Source organism: Symphalangus syndactylus, chromosome 13 (assembly GCF_028878055.3).
Source record: "Symphalangus syndactylus isolate Jambi chromosome 13, NHGRI_mSymSyn1-v2.1_pri, whole genome shotgun sequence".
Lineage (NCBI taxonomy): Eukaryota > Metazoa > Chordata > Mammalia > Primates > Hylobatidae > Symphalangus > Symphalangus syndactylus.
The window spans coordinates 107910832-107927679 of record NC_072435.2 but is presented as its reverse complement, the minus strand read 5'-3'; the positions used below and the strand labels follow the sequence as shown (position 1 = coordinate 107927679).

The following is a 16848-nucleotide window of genomic DNA, read 5'->3' as shown; positions in this document are numbered from 1 at the left end:
CACCTACACCTTCTGCATCTACATCCACTGCACCTACACCCTCTGCACCTACATCCACAGCACCTACACCCTCTGCACCTACATCCACAGCACCTACACCCTCTGCACCTACATCCATACACCTACACCATCTACACCTACACCATCTGCACCTATAACCACTGCACCTACACGCTCTGCACCTACACTCTCTGCACCTACATCCACTGCATCTCCACCTTCTGCACCTACATCCACTGCACCTACACCCTCTGCACCTACACCATCTGCACCTACACCCTCTGCACCTACATCCACTGCACCTATACCCTCTGCACCTACACCATCTGCACCTACACCCTCTGCACCTACATCCACTGCACCTACACCCTCTGCACCTACACCATCTGCACCTACACCCTCTGCACCTACATCCACTGCACCTATACCCTCTGCACCTACACCATCTGCACCTACATCCACTGCACCTACATCCACTGCACCTATACCCTCTGCACCTACACCATCTGCACCTACATCCACTGCACCTACATCCACTGCACCTATACCCTCTGCACCTACACCATCTGCACCTACATCCACTGCACCTACACCCTCTGTAGTTACCACTTGCTGCACCTACACCCTCTGCACCTACACCTTCTGCACCTATATCCACTGCACCTACACCCTCTGCACCTACACCTTCTGCACCTATATCCACTGCACCTACACCCTCTGCACCTACACCATCTGTTCCTACATCCACTGCACCTACACCCTCTGCACTACACCGTCTGCACCTACATCCACTGCACCTATATCCTCTGCACCTGCACCATCTGCACCTACATCCACTGCACTTACACCTTCTGCACCTACATCCACTGCACCTACACCCTCTGTAGTTACCACTTGCTGCACCTACACCCTCTGCACCTACATCCACTGTACTTACACCCTTTGCACCTACATCCAATGCACCTATATCCACTGCACCTATGCCTTCTGCATCTACATCCTCTGCACCTACACCATCTGCACCTACATCCACTGCACCTACACCCTCTGCACCTACACCATCTGCACCTACATCCACTGCACCTACACCTTCTGCACCTATATCCACTGCACCTACACCCTCTGCACCTACACCATCTGTACCTACATCCACTGCACCTACACCCTCTGCACTACACCGTCTGCACCTACATCCACTGCACCTATATCCTCTGCACCTGCACCATCTGCACCTACATCCACTGCACCTACACCCTCTGCACCTACATCCACTGCACCTACACCCTCTGCACTTACCACTTGCTGCACCTACACCCTCTGCACCTACATCCACTGTACCTACACCCTCTGCACTTACACCATCTGCACCTACATCCACTGCACCTACACGCTGTGTACCTACCACTGTCTGCACCTACATCCATTGAAACTACATCCACTGCACCTACACCCTCTACACCTACCATACCTTCTTGTTTGTGCTACTTAGCCATGCTTCCTCCATGTTACTCACACACACCAAGTATGTTCCCCCTCTGTCCCTTGTGCTGGAATACTGGACTGTAGATAACCACATGGCTGCTTCTCTCACTTTTTGAATGTCTCTGCTCAAATATCACCTTATCAGGCCAGGCACAGTGGCTCACACCTGTAATCCCAGAACTTTGGGAGGACAAGGTGGTAGGATAGCTTGAGGCCAAGGATTTTGAGACCAGCCTGGGCAACAGAGTGAGACCATATCACTACATATATATATATTTTTTTCTTTATAAAATTCACATTTTTATTATTATTATTATACTTTAAGTTTTAGGGTACATGTGCAAAATGTGCAGGTTTGTCACATATGTATCCATGTGCCATGTTGGTGTGCTGCACCCATTAACTAGTCATTTATCATTAGGTGTATCTCCTAATGCTGTCCCTCCCCCCTCCCTCCACCCCACAACAGTCCCCGGAGTGTGATGTTCCCCTTCCTGTGTCCATGTGTTCTCATTGTTCAGTTCCCACCTATGAGTGAGAACATGTGGTGTTTGGTTTTTTGTCCTTGCGATAGTTTACTGAGAATGATGGTTTCCAGTTTCATCCATGTCCCTACAAAGGACACGAACTCATCATTTTTTATGGCTGCATAGTATTCCATGGTGTATATGTGCCACATTTTCTTAATCCAGTCTATCGTTGTTGGACATTTGGGTTGGTTCCAAGTCTTTGCTATTGTGAATAGTGCCGCAATAAACATACGTGTGCATGTGCCTTTATAGCAGCATGATTTATAGTCCTTTGGATATATACCCAGTAATGGGATGGCTGGGTCAAATGGTATTTCTAGTTCGAGATCCCTGAGGAATCGCCACACTGACTTCCACAATGGTTGAACTAGTTTACAGTCCCACCAACAGTGTAAAAGTGTTCCTATTTCTCCACATCCTCTCCAGCACCTCTTGCTTCCTGACTTTTTAATGATAGCCATTCTAACTGGTGTGAGATAGTATCTCATTGTGGTTTTGATTTGCATTTCTATGATGGCCAGTGATGATGAGCATTTTTTCATGTGTTTTTTGGCTGCATAAATGTCTTCTTTTGAGAAGTGTCTGTTCATGTCCTTTGCCCACTTTTTGATGGGGTTGTTTGTTTTTTTCTTGTAAATTTGTTTGAGTTCATTGTAGATTCTGGATATTAGCCCTTTGTCAGATGAGTAGGTTGTGAAAATTTTCTCCCATTTTGTAGGTTGCCTGTTCACTCTGATGGTAGTTTCTTTTGCTGTGCAGAAGCTCTTTAGTTTAATTAGATCTCATTTGTCAATTTTGGCTTTTGTTGCCATTGCTTTTGGTGTTTTAGACATGAAGTCCTTGCCCGTGCCTATGTCCTGAATGGTATTGCCTAGGTTTTCTTCTAGAGTTTTTATGATTTTAGGTCTAACATGTAAGTCTTTAATCCATCTTGAATTAATTTTTGTATAAGGTATAAGGAAGGGATCCAGTTTCAGCTTTCTACATATGGCTAGCCAGTTTTCCCAGCACCATTTATTAAATAGGGAATCCTTTCCCCATTTCTTGTTTTTGTCAGGTTTGTCAAAGATCAGATAGTTGCAGATATGCGGCATTATTTCTGAGGGCTCTGTTCTGTTCCATTGATCTATGTCTCTGTTTTGATACCAGTACCGTGCTGTTTTGGTTACTGTAGCCTTGTAGTATAGTTTGAAGTCAGGTAGCATGATGCCTCCAGCTTTGTTCTTTTGGCTTAGGATTGACTTGGTGATGCGGGCTCTTTTTTGGTTCCATATGAACTTTAAAGTAGTTTTTTCCAATTCTGTGAAGAAAGTCATTGGTAGCTTGATGGGGATGGCATTGAATCTATAAGTTACCTTGGGCAGTATGGCCATTTTCACGATATTGATTCTTCCAACCCATGAGCATGGAATGTTCTTCCATTTGTTTGTATCCTCTTTTATTTCATTGAGCAGTGGTTTGTAGTTCTCCTAGAAGAGGTCCTTCACATCCCTTGTAAGTTGGATTCCTAGGTATTTTATTCTCTTTGAAGTGATTGTGAATGGGAGTTAACTCATGATTTAATGGTGCATGTCCGTAGTCCCAGCTATTTGGAGGGCTAAGGTGGGAGGATTGCTTGAGCCCAGGAGTTTAAGGCTGCAGAGAAGTACAATCACACCACTGCACTGCAGCCTGGGCAGTGGAGTGAGACAGACCCTGTCTCACAAAAAGAAAAAAAGGGCCAGGTACAGTGGCTCATGCCTGTAATCCCAGCACTTTGGGAGGCTGAAGCAGGAGGATCACTTGAAGCCAGGAGTTCAAGACGAGCCTGGGCAATGAAGTGAGGCCCTGTCTCTACTAAAAAAAAAAAATTAACATTAGCCAGTTGCTGAGGTAGAAGGATCACTTCAGTCCAGGCGTCCAAGGCTGTAGTGAGCTAGGATTGCACCACTGCATTTCAGCCTGGGTGACAGAGTAAGACCCTCTCTCTTAAAAAAAAATCACCTTACCAGAAAGACTTTTCTATATGAAATATTTTATATAAAACAAAGGACCATTCTATATGAAATATTTTGTATAAAATAAAATCTGTTCCTCCCTATCCTCTTTGCCCTGCTTTAGTTTTCTTCTTACTGCTCATTTATTTGCTTATTTATTGTCTCCCCTGCTTAGAATGTCAGCTCCAGCAGGGAAGGGATTTTTGTTTCTCTCTCTCTCTCTCTCTTTTTTTTTTTTTAGACGGGATTTCGCTGTGTTGCCCCTGCTAGCCTCGAACTCCTGGACTCAAGTAGTGCGGCCTGCCTTGGCTTCCCAAAGTGCTGTGGTTGTAGATATGAGCCACCGCGCCCTCCGGTGCTAGAATAGTACCTGGCACACAGTAGATGCTTATCAAATATTTGCTAAATGAATGAATTAATTAATGAATTAAACATCACAAGAGACTGGAAGCATTGGTTTCCCTGGGGAAGACAACTGGTTGGGGCAAGACTTACTTTCCACCATTGATCTTTTCATATGTTTTTAAAGTTTAACAATGGGCTTTTTAGAAAAATTAACTTTTAAGAAAGGAATTTTTTTATAAAAAGGAGAACTTGTTTAACAGGATTGAATTCTGCTGGAGAAGTCAGGGTCAGGCTGAAAGAGGCCTTTTGAATGTATAATATGGAGGCCGTTGCAGTGCTAACAAGAGCTGTTTTGAGGAACAATAGGAGTGGCAGCCAGATGGAGTTGGTTGAGGGTAAGGTAGGGAGGATAAGATGGAAAAGAATAGATCTTTCTCTCCAGGGGTTTGATGTGAAAACAGGAGAGAAATCGGAGGGGGATGATGGAATGGACTGTGGGGACATGGAAATATTTTAATTTCATTTTTTAAAATTTAAGTTATTGAATAGATTTTAAAAAGTACCTGTTTCTAAATTCACAAATGATAGGGCTTAGCCGTAGACCTCCTGTGATTTGCTGGGCCAAACCAGGCAAAAAACTTTATGAAATAATGCTTTAGATGAAATGATTCATAGAGTTCTAGCCCTGAAATTCTCTACTGAGTTATGATTAATCTTGCTTTCTAAATAATAGAGATACTTGTCACATAGATGTGGCTAATAATAATTACTGGAAGGAATTAGATTTGCTGGGAATTATGATTTCACTCCGATACTTAGGAGTATTGATAAGTGCTCATTTCAGCAGCACAGACATCAAAATTGGAATGATACTGAAAAGATTGGCATGGCCTGTAAGAAAAGAAAAAAAAAGACCAGTTTGAGCAACAAAGTGAAACCTCATCTCTCCAAAAAATAAAAAAAATTACCCAGGTGTGGTGGTGCACGACTGTAGTCCCAGCTACTTAGGGGTCTGAGGCAGGGGGATTGCTTGAGCCCAGAAGGTCAAGGCTGTAGTGAGCTATGATTGCACCACTGCACTCCAGCCTGGGTGACAGAGTGAGACCCTGCCTCCCCCCCCACAAAAAAAGAAAGAAAACTGAGTACTGATAACTTTCTCTTCAAGCTTAGTAATAGCTATGTTGTTTTAATTAAAAATATTTTTAGCATGATACTCACATAGTTATACAACTCAGAAGGTACAAAAGTCTCTCACCTACCCTGCTTCCTAGCCCAGTTTCCCTCTTCAGAGGCAAGTGAGGTTAGTATTTTCTTCTGTATCCTTCCACGGACAGAGCACATACAAACAAATGCATGTGTTTATGTTGTTTTTCCTTTTCTGTTTTGTACACAAATGGTGATTTATGATATACATTCTTCTGTACCTTGCTCTATTATTGAAGTAAAATTCTACTTTAAAGCAAGATTGATTGATTGATTGATAGATTTTGAGATGGAATCTTGTTCTGTCGCCCAGGCTGGAATACAGTGGCACGATCTCGGCTCACTGCAACCTCTGTCTCCCGGGTTCAATAAATCCTCCTGCTTCAGCCTCCTGAGTGGCTGAGATTACAGGCACAAGCCACCACCACCATGCCCAGCTAATTTTTTTTTTTTTTTTGAGACGGAGTCTTGCCCTGTTGCCCAGGCTGGAGTGCAATGGTGCGATCTTGGCTCACCGCAACCTCTGCCTCCCAGGTTCAAGCGATTCTCCTGCCTCAGCCTCCTGAGTAGCTGGGATTACAGGCGCCACCACCAACCCAGCTAATTTTTGTATTTTTAGTAGAGATGGAGTTTCACCATGTTGGTCAGGCTGGTCTCGAACTCCTGACCTCAAGTGATCACCCACCTCGGCCTCCCAAACTGCTGAGATTATAGGCATGAGCCACTGCATCTGGCCCTCATTCGATATTTGAATCCGCTCAATAACATCCCTCATGAAATATTTTTTTACTTTTTTATTTTTTACATGGAGTCTCACACTGTTGCCCGGCCTGGAGTACAATGGTGTGATCTCGGCTCACTGCAACCTCTGCCTCCTGGGTTCAAGCAATTCTCCTGCCTCAGCCTCCCTAGTAGCTGAGATTACAGGTGCCCGCCACCACCCCTGGCTAAATTTTTGTATTTTTAGTATAGACGGGGTTTCACTATGTTGGCCAGGCTGGTCTCAAATTCCTGACCTTGTGATCTGCCCACCTCGGTCTCCCAAAGTGCTGGGATTACAGGCGTGAGCCACTGCGCGTGGCCGAAAGATTTTTTTCCCGGCATTTTTATTTTGTGGCATGCTTGTGATCCTAATCGACTGTATACAAATGGAAGCTTCTCATCCAGCCTTACCGATGTAAGTCCTGGGCACTTCATGCAGTAGCCTCAAGTTTGGATAGCTATGTCTTCACATATTCATTCATCTCCTACATTACAAAGGGCCTTCTACATGCCAGGTAGTATCCTAGGAGCTGGTGATACAGTATAGAAAAGACAGTGAGATCTCTGTCCTCATGGAGCTTACATTCTAGTGGAGGAGACAGAAGCACAGTTTCAAGCATTGGTAAGTATTATAAAGGAAGATGAAGTAAAGCAATAGAGAAATGATTTAGTGTGTGTTTGGTGTGGGACTATTCTAGGTAATGATCAGGGGAACTTCTCTGAGGAGGTGGTATTTGCATTGACACCTGAACAAAATAAAGGAATGAGACATGTAAAGATGTGGCAGAAGAGCATTACAGACAGGAAATGGCATGTGCAGAGGCCCCTGAGATAGGCATGAGGTTGGCATGTTGAGGAAGAACAACAAGTCTGTGTGTCTCAAGTGGAGTGATGAGAGTGAGTAATGAGAGATGAAGTTGGAGAGGTAGCCAGGGCCATATCTTTTAGGGCCTTGCAAGGTATCGGGATTTTATTCTAAGTGAGATGGGAGACTCCTGGAAATTGTTGAGCAGGAAAGTGATGGGATCTTGTTTTAAAGGTTCATTGTAGGTTTGGGATAAAGAATAAAGCCAGAAGAGACTTAAAGAGACAAACCAAATGTATATAATGTGTGGGTTGCATCTTGTTTGGTTCCTGAATCAAACAAACCAACTGCCAACTGTAAAAAGTATTTTTTTTCTTTTTTCTTTTTCTTTTTTTTTTTTTTGAGATGGAGTCTCACTCTGTCACCCAGGCTAGAGTGCAGTGGCGCAATCTTGGCTCACTGCAAGCTCCGCCTCCCTGGTTCACACCATTCTCCTGCCTCAGCCTCCCAAGTAGCTGGGACTACAGGTGCCCGCCAGCACGCCTGGCTAATTTTTTGTATTTTTAGTAGAGACAGGGTTTCACTGTGTTAACCAGGATGGTCTCGATCTCCTGACCTCATGATCCGCCTGCCTCGGCCTCGCAAAGTGCTGAGATTACAGATGTGAGCCACCACGCCTGGCTCTTTTTTCTTTTTTTTTTTAAAGATGGGAGGTCTCACTATGCTGCCCAGGTTGGCCTTGAACTCCTGGGCTCAAGTGACCCTCCCACCTCAGCCTCCCAAAGTGCTAGGATTATAGACTTGAGCCACTGCACCTGGCCTATAAAAAGTATTTTTGAGAAAATTGGGGAAATTGAATTATGGATTCAATATTAGATGATATCAAGAATTATTGCTAATAATAAGTGTGATTACATTGTAACAGTTATTAAAGAAAACATCTATATTTTGTAGTGATATACACTGAAATATGTGGGGGTGAAATGACATAATGACTGGGAGAGATGAAGCAAATATGTCAAAATCTTGATAACTTGTATCTAGAGTGATAGTAAGCGGATATTACTAGTTCTTTTTGTGTATATTTTAGTATTAAGAAAAATTTTGTAATGAAACATTTTTTAAAAGAATGCACCTTGCGAGAAGGGGGCAAGAATGGGATTAGTAGGAAGCTATTGCCACAGACCAGGTGAAAGGTAATGATGTGTTGGACTGAGGGTGAAGTAATGATGGAGGTGGTAAAAAAGTGAGCAGAATCGGGACATATTCTTTTTTTTTTTTTTTTTTTTTTTTTTGAGACGGAGTCTTGCTCTGTCGCCCAGGTTGGAGTGCAGTGGCGCAATCTCGGCTCACTGCAAGCTCCGCCTCCCAGGTTCACGCCATTCTCCTGCCTCAGCCTCTCCGAGTAGCTGGGACTACAGGCGCCCGCCACCACGCCTGGCTAATTTTTTTTTTTTTTGTATTTTTAGTAGAGACGGTGTTTCACCGTGGTCTCGATCTCCTGACCTCGTGATCCGCCCGCCTCGGCCTCCCAAAGTGCTGGGATTACAAGCGTGAGCCACCGCGCCCGGCCGCGGGATATATTCTTTTAAAAATTGGTGACAAATCCTTTTATTGATCCCAGTGGTATCATGCAGCATCCAAAACTGTGATTTGTTTTTTGTTGTTGTTGTTGTTGTTTTTTTTTTTTTTTTTGAGATGGAGTTTCGCTATTGTTGCTCAGGCTGGTGTGCAATGGTGTGATCTCAGCTCACTGCAACCTCCTCCTCCCAGGTTCAAGTGATTCCCCTGCCGCAGCCTCCCGAGTAGCTGGGACTACAGGCATACACCACCATGCCCAGCTAATTTTTGTATTTTTAGTAGAGGCAGGGTTTCTCCATGTTGGTCAGGCTGGTCTCAAACTCCCGACCTCAGATGATCTGCCCTCCTCAGCCTCCCAAAGTGTTGTGATTACAGGCGTGAGCCACCACGTCCAGCCTGATTTCTTTATTATATTTTATTTATTATTATTATTTTTTGAGACAGGGTGTTGCTCTTTTGCCCAGGCTGGAGTGGAATGGTGTGATCACATTTCACTGCAGCCTAGAACCTTGCAGGCTCAAGTGATCTTCTCACCTCCGCCTCCCTCACAGCTGGGACCACAGGCGCCTGCCACCATGCCCAGCTAATTTAAAAAATTATTTTCTAGAGCCTATGATTGATTGATGATTTTTTTTGAGACTAGCTCTCTGTCACTCAGGCTGGAGTGCAGTGGTATGATCACGGCTTACTGTAGCCTCAACCGCCCGGGCTCAACTGATCCTCTCACCTAGCCTCCCAAGTAGCTGGGACCACAGGCACACACCACCTTGCTGGGCTAATTTTGGTACGTTTTGTATAGATGGGGTTTCCATGTTGCCCAGGTTGGTCTCAAACTCCTGAGCTCAAGCAATCCACCAGCCTCGGCCTCTCAAAGTGCTGGGATTAAAGACATGAGCCACTGTGCCTGGCCTGATTTCTTTAAATGCTAGAACTTAAAACATTAACTGATTATCCCTTTAAAAAGAAAGAATAGGCCGGGCGCGGTGGCTCATTCCTGTAATCCCAGCACTTTGGGACGCCGAAGCGGGAGGATTACCTGAGGTCAGGAGTTGGAGACCAGCCTGGCCAACATGGTGAAACCCTGTCTCTACTAAAAATACAAAAATTAGCTGGGCGTGGTGGCACACACCTGTAATCCCAGATACTCGGGAGGTTGAGGGAGGAGAATTGCTTGAGCCCGGGAGATAGAGGTTGCAATGAGCTGAGATCGTGCCACTGCACTCCAGCCTGGCTGACAGAGTGAGACTCTGTCTCAAAAAACAAACAAGCAAAGAATAATGGTAGCTTTTCTTATTTATAGTTTTCTTTCTTCCCCCCAGATTTCCAAGAGTAACCATATATTAGTTTTATCATTAGAAAAAAAAAACCTAAACATTAAAAAAATTCTTGGAACACCATCTGTATTCCTCCATTATGTCATTTTTCATAAAACAATCAGCTCAGTTTGATCTATTATACCAGATAGATCTCTTGGTACCTAAGACTCAGGGAAAACTAATGGGTTGAAACGACTAAGATCAGAGAGCAGAATCTAACTAGCCATGCTTACCTCTCAAAATGATACCTTGTTAACTAAGCATGGAATTAGATAACTAATTGTTACAAAATGCAGACTATAGAAATATATTTAGGCCAGCCTGGGCAACATGGTGAGACCCCGTTTCTACAAAAAAAATTTTTTTAATTAGCCAGATGTGGTGGTTCACACCTGTAGTCTCAGCTAGTAAGTAGCATGAAGTGGGAGGATCACTTGAGCCCTGAAGGTCAAGGCTGCAGTGAGCCATGATTGTGCCACTGCACTCCAGCTTGGGTGACACACCAAGACCCTGTCTCAAGAAGAAAAGAAAGAGAAGAGAAGAGATATATTTAGGAATATGGTGTGACAAAATGGAATGTCAAGATTATCCTGCTTAACTAACAAACTATTATTAATATAAAATGACCTCTAACATTTGGATCACAGAATTTCTCTGGCTTTTAGAGTATTTCAGTTATTTACTTTTACTCAATGAACAATCCCCAAGCTAAGTAACTTCAGGTAACAATGATGTATAGGTTGATGGGGCTCAGCTGGGTGGTTCTTCTGCTCTGCATGGTGAAGCTGAAGTCACATCTGCAGCTTCATTCAACTGGGAGCTTAGCTTGGGCTGTGCCACTGAAGATGGCCTGTCATCCTCTAGGGCCTCTCTCCACTTGGCCCCCATTATTCAGTAATGTATGCTGAAGCTCGACATCATGGAAGCTGGTTTTCAGGAAGGAGCTTTTCAAGAGGACAAGTGGATATCAAGTCTCTGCTTGCATCATGCTTTCTTGTTTTGAGACATTGTGTTGCTCTATGGCCCAGGCTGGAGTGTAGTGGTGCTACTATCTCTGCTCACTCACTGCAAACTCCCCACTCTGGGCTCAAGCATTCCTCCCACCTCAGCCTCCTGAGTAGCTGGGACTACAGGCTCATGCCACCATGCCTGGCTAATTTTTATATTTTTTTTATAGACTGAGTTTTGCCATGTTGCCCAGGCTGATCTTGAACTCTTAGGCTGAAGCAATCCGCTTGCCTCAACCTCCCAAAGTGCTGGGACTACAGGCATGAGCCACCGCCCCCTGCTGCATCTTTTTTTTTTTTTTCTTTTTTTGAGACAGAGTCTTGCTCTGTCACCTAGGCTGGAGTGCAGAGGTGTGATCTCCGCTCACTGCAACCTTTGCCTCCTGGGTTCAAGCAGTTCTCCTGCCTCAGTAACTGGAATTATAGGTGCACACCATCACACCTAGCTAATGTTGTATTTTTAGTAGAGATGGGGTTTCACCACGTTGGCCAGGCTGGTCTTGAACTCCTGGCCTCAAGTGATCCACCTGCTTCGGCCTCCCAAAGTGCTGGGATTACAGGCATGAGCCACCGTGCCTGGCCAGCAACTTGCTTTCTAATGTGGAAAAAAAAAAAAAAAAAAAAGTCATATGACTAAGTCCAGACTTGGACGGGAACTATACAAGGGCATGAATACAAGGATGCATCATTCATTAGGGGCCACCAATGTGACAGTCTACCCACATGGAGCAACAGGCCTTCTGAAACTCTAGAACACAATTCTGGTCTTTAAGACTACAAAATAGCTGAGGCATGTAATCTTTCTGCCTGATTTGGCTACTTCTACTCTGGACACATTCCTGCTTGAGAATCTTCTATAACTCTTTTTTTCTTTTTTTTAGAGAATGGGGTCTCACTATGGTCTCTAACTCCTGGGCTCAAGCTGTTCTCCTGCCTCTGCCTCTACCTTCTAGGATTACAGGCGTAATCCAGCTGGGAGTCACTGCACCCAGCCTATAACTCTTTTTTACCTTTTCAAGCCTCTTTTGAAAAAATATCCTCACTTCTGTTTTGTTCTGAGAGGTCTTCTGCCCCCATGTGCTCTATATAAACTGCAGTTTTAAAATTTTATTAGTGACAATTTTATTGCTATTTTTCTCTCCTTATATTACTTCTTAAAGATATTGTCAATGTAGTAATGGATACACTAAGTGTCTTCCCCTCTTCTCCCTAATGGTTTATTATTTCCTTCCAGTTATGATCCAGATGACTAAGCTACCCTTCCTTCATTCTGTATTAATTGAGGGCCTATACTATACTGCCGTATCTGGGTAGCCCAGTAAATAAGCTTTTGTTTTCGTGGAGCTTGTATTAGAGTATGGGAAGTGGGACAATACGGAAGTAAACAGCAAGAACAAAATAATTTCAGCTAGTGATAAATGCTGGGGAGAAAATTAAACAGGATAATGTGAGAGGGAGTGCACGGGGTGGAGATGGGGAGCTCCTTTAGCTTGCGGGGCACATAAGGCCTTTCTTTTTTTTTTTTTTTGTCTTGAGACAGAGTCTTGCTGTGTCGCCCAGGCTGGAAGTGCAGTGGCGCGATCTCGGCTCACTGCAAGCTCCGCCTCCCGGGTTCATGCCAGGGCACGGTGGCTCACGCTTGTAATCCCAGCACTTTGGGAGGCCGAGGCGGGCGGATCACGAGGTCAGGAGATCGAGACCACATAAGGCCTTTCTAAGGAAAGACATTTGAGCTGAGACCTGAATGATAAGAAGCCATCCATCCTGACAGACGGGTGACCAACTATCCCAGTTTGCTTGAGACTGAGGGATTGCTCATGACATGGAACTTTCAGTGCTAAAACCTGCAGTTCCAGGCAAACTGCAGCGGATGGGTAGCACAAGAGGGAACAGCAGGTACCAAGGCCCAGCATTAGGAGGAAGCATGGTATTTTGGAGGTGTGACAGAAGGCGAGTGTGGCTAAAAATGTAGTGAGAGAGGGTTGAGTTGAGGCAGATGGTGCTGAGGAGGTCAGCAGACATTGGCCCTTGTGAGGCCCTGTCGGTAATTTGGATTTTATCATAAGTGTGTTGGAAAACCACTGCAGGGTTTTAAATGAGGGAAGACATGGTTTTACCTTTTTTTTTGGTGGGGCGGGGTGGGACAGGATCTCCCTCTGTTGCCCAGGCTGGAGTGCAGTGGTGCAATCATGGTTCACTGCAGCCTTCCCTTCCTGGGCTCATTCAATCCTCCCGCCTCAGTCTCCCTTGTAGTGGGGACTACAGGCGTGTGCCACTGCCCTTGGATAATTTTTTGTGTGTGTATGTGTGTGTGTGTGTTTGAGACAGGTTGGTCTCAAGCTATGTTGCCCAGGCTGGTCTCAAACTCCTGGGCTCAAGTGATCTTCCCTTCTTGGCCTCCCAAAGTGCTGGGATTACAGGTGTGAGCCACTGTGCCTGGCTTTATTTACATTTTTAAAAGATCACTGGCTATGCAGAGAGTAAACCATTGGGGTGCCTGTGGAAGTGGGAAGACAGGTTGGGAGGCTGGTCTAATAATCTCTCTTGAGATGATGTTGACTTGGACCAGAGTGGTTGCCAGGAAGGAAGCCTGGGCTGCTTCTCACTCCTCCCAGCTCTTCTTCTCTTCCTAAATCAGCAGCTTCTTACCCTGAAGAGTGCCTTTGCTGAAGTAGGGATTTCCAGCAGATTTACCATTTTGCAGCAAATTTCAGCCCTACTTGTATCACACAGGTGCTTTATCAGTTTTTCTTTGCAGTATTTTCAAAGTACTCAAATACAATAATATAGTGTTTTGTTTGTTTTTAAGGTATCTATTGATTTTCTCATAGGGCCAGTTTGGGTAATGCTTTTGAAGGCCAAGCTTAAAGTGATTGATTTTTATCTTGGATGCTTTTGAAGGAGTATATTTAGAATTGTGTGACGTAAATAGAGCTATGCTTGCTAGAAGTTAATCTAGTAGGAGAGTTGGGGTAAGACAATGAAGTAAGAGGTGGATGTGTTGAATTTTAGGTGACAGGAGGCTGTTCAAGTAGAAATGTCGGTGGGGAGGTTGAGGGGCAGTTAGAAAAGTGGAACTAGATCTTAGTAGCAAGGATGGGTCTGTAAATAGAAATGTGGTAGTCGCCATAGAGAAGCAGAGTTGGATTTGGGAGAGGGCCCTGATCTGTTTATTCAGCAAGCAGTTGAGTATTCACTGAATGCCTCCTGAGTGCTGGGGATGTTATGGCAAACAAGGCAGGTGGATCCCTCTTCTCAGGGAGTTGGCATTCATTGGGGCGTGTTAAGGTAGAAGGGCAAACAATAAATGACTTCATGAGTAAAATAATTTCAGAGAGTAGTACGTGCTGTGTAGATAATGAAACAGCATGATGTGCTCTGGCTTGGGGTGCTGGGGAGGATTCTTTTTTAGATTGGCAACTAGGGCAGACCTCTTTGAGTGGGTAACGTTTAACTGAGACCTGAATGATAGGAAAGAGCCAGTCTCTGGAAGGTCTAGGGATACAGCATTCCAGGTGGAGGTCATGGACACCAGGGGTAGGTCTAATCTTGGGAAAGGTCCCAGTTAAGCAAATGAAGATGTTGACCAGCAAAGAGAGAGACAGGAAGGAGGGCAGGGACTGTGCTGGCTTCACTCACCAGCACAGTGAGCACTTTACGCAGAGATAAAGTGTTCATGTTAAAAAGAAACAAACCAGGCTGGGCATGGTGGCTCATGCCTGTAATTCCAGCACTTTGAGAGGCTGAGGCAGGCAGATTGCTTGAGCCCAGGAGTTCAAGACCATCCTGGGCAACATGGCAAAACCCTGTCTCTACAAAAAATATTAATACAAAAATTAGCCAGATGTGGTGGCACATGCCTGTGGTCCCAGCTACTCGAGAGGCTGGGGTGGGAGGATCGTCTAAGCCTGGGGAGATTGAGGGTTCAGTGAGCTGTGATCATGCCACTATACTCTAGCCTGAGTGACAGAGCAAGACCCTGTCTCAAAAAAAAAAAAAAAACAGAAAGAAAGAAACAAAAAGAAACAAACCAGGCTTGTGTTCTGCCACCAACACTAAGGAATCAGAATCCCAAGAAGGATGGCAGTGATGGCGCGACCTGCAAGGAAGTCAAGGAAAAGGTCAGTGGTTTTGGTTTTAGGTCACTGGTGGACCATTGAGATTGCCGACTCATTAGAGGGTGCTGAATTCAGAGACTACCAACTGCAAAGGGTTAAAAAGCAGGGGATGGGGAAATAGAAACAGCATTTTTGGACTCCGTAACAAATCTTTTTCTTTATCATTTGTGAATATGTCATAAAAGACTTCTCCACTACGTACACCCACCTTTGGGAATCTTTCCTGGCTGTGCTCCTGAGTTTACTCACTTTCTCTTGCCCCTTCTGTGTTACCAACCTTTCCCTGTGGACTCCTCTTTTGCTTTCCCTTTGCTTCTGAAGATTTGCCACTTTGCACTCCCATTCCCTCTTATCTCCACACCCCACAGCTGCAGGCCAGTCCTGCCTGTCTTTGCTGGTGGGGACCTGGTTCTCGGATCTAGAAAGGGGCCATGAGAGATTTGACAAAAGGGATGATATTTTAATGAGCCACCAAGGTTTTGTTTAAGACCTGTGAATATTTGAAAACAAAGAGAAGGAAGTCAATAGAGAGGGAGACACTAATGATGAAGAGGCAGAGGGGAGCACAGGGCTTGAGGCAGAAGTAGAAGGGTTCATCTTCAATAATATGAGGTGAAATCCTTCTTCCTCTGAATTAAGACAAAGGAAATAGTAAATGAGGCTGGGTCCCAAGATTCTTAAGTTGGAAGAGACATGAGTAGGAGAAGCTTATAGTAAGTGGTCTGGATCTTTTTAGCAATACAGAAAGCCAGGTGGAAAAAGAAAAAAAAAAAAGAAGAAAGAAGAAAACCAGGTGGTCTGCTGAAAGTCAAGCTCAAAATTGGTGAAGGAATTTTGGAGTCACCACTCCAAAGATTTTTCTGGGGAATAACCAAGTGATGAATGAAAGAACTGCAAAGAACCAGCAAAGATCCAGTTGAAGTTGACGTGTGTTTTTAGCAAAGTCTGGCTTTGTACAGGCTTGCTCTGCCAGGGATTGAGCAGCTGGTGCTAATGTTAACTGCTGTTAATAAAGAGTTTGGATTTTAGCCACTGAAGATATTTCGAGAAGACATTATCCTCGTAGTTGTCCTTAACAGTAAATCAAAGACTGATTGATTTGTTTTCCTCTCATTTGACTTCAACCTGTCAGAGGCATGTAATTAGTAAGCGCTGTCTGTGGAATCCAGTATAAGGAATTTTAATCAACAACTTTTCATAGACCTATTAAACATTATAGCTATTATGAAAAGTGAAAGATCTCAAACTTAGCATAGTCTCTTTTGTTTGTAGTAGTTTCTATAGCACATTTAAGTTTTAAGGTATACATCTACTCAGGTGCAGTTTTTGAAATATTTTTTATTTACTCACAATAATATCCTCAAGTAGGAATTTGCTAACTAAATGGAAACAGATATCATTGTAGGACCTCCTTTTTTTCTATATTAGGTTGAAAATGGTGTATTTGTAGCCAACCCGCTTCAGGAACGTACAATTCTAATGAGAAAAGAGGGCGAATCTGCAAAAAGCATTAATGAGATGCTTCTAAGTAGACTTTCTCGGTATAGAGCCTCCCCGTCAGCAACGCTTGCTGCCCTGACTGGTTCCACCATCTCCAACACACTGAAAGAGGATCAAGCAGGTATGTAACTCTGTGCTTCCCAGATCTGTTTCCTTGTATAGCTCCGTTCAGCTACGTCTTATTGAGCACTTCATCCGTGCTGTACAAAACCCTTTCCTTTGC

At 44.3% G+C, this 16848-nt stretch overlaps 1 protein-coding gene across 12 annotated transcripts in view; it reads left to right on the top strand.

The window, feature by feature from the left end:
* The window catches only part of HECTD4 (HECT domain E3 ubiquitin protein ligase 4), a 234325-nt gene that overhangs the window by 94001 nt on the left and 123476 nt on the right, over window positions 1-16848 (top strand). For all 12 annotated transcript variants that reach the window (XM_055237553.2, XM_063614390.1, XM_063614388.1 and 9 more), the window contains exon 8: window positions 16554-16746. In XM_055237553.2, coding sequence (XP_055093528.1) covers window positions 16554-16746 — 193 coding nt within the window. The remainder of the gene's footprint in view (window positions 1-16553; window positions 16747-16848) is intronic.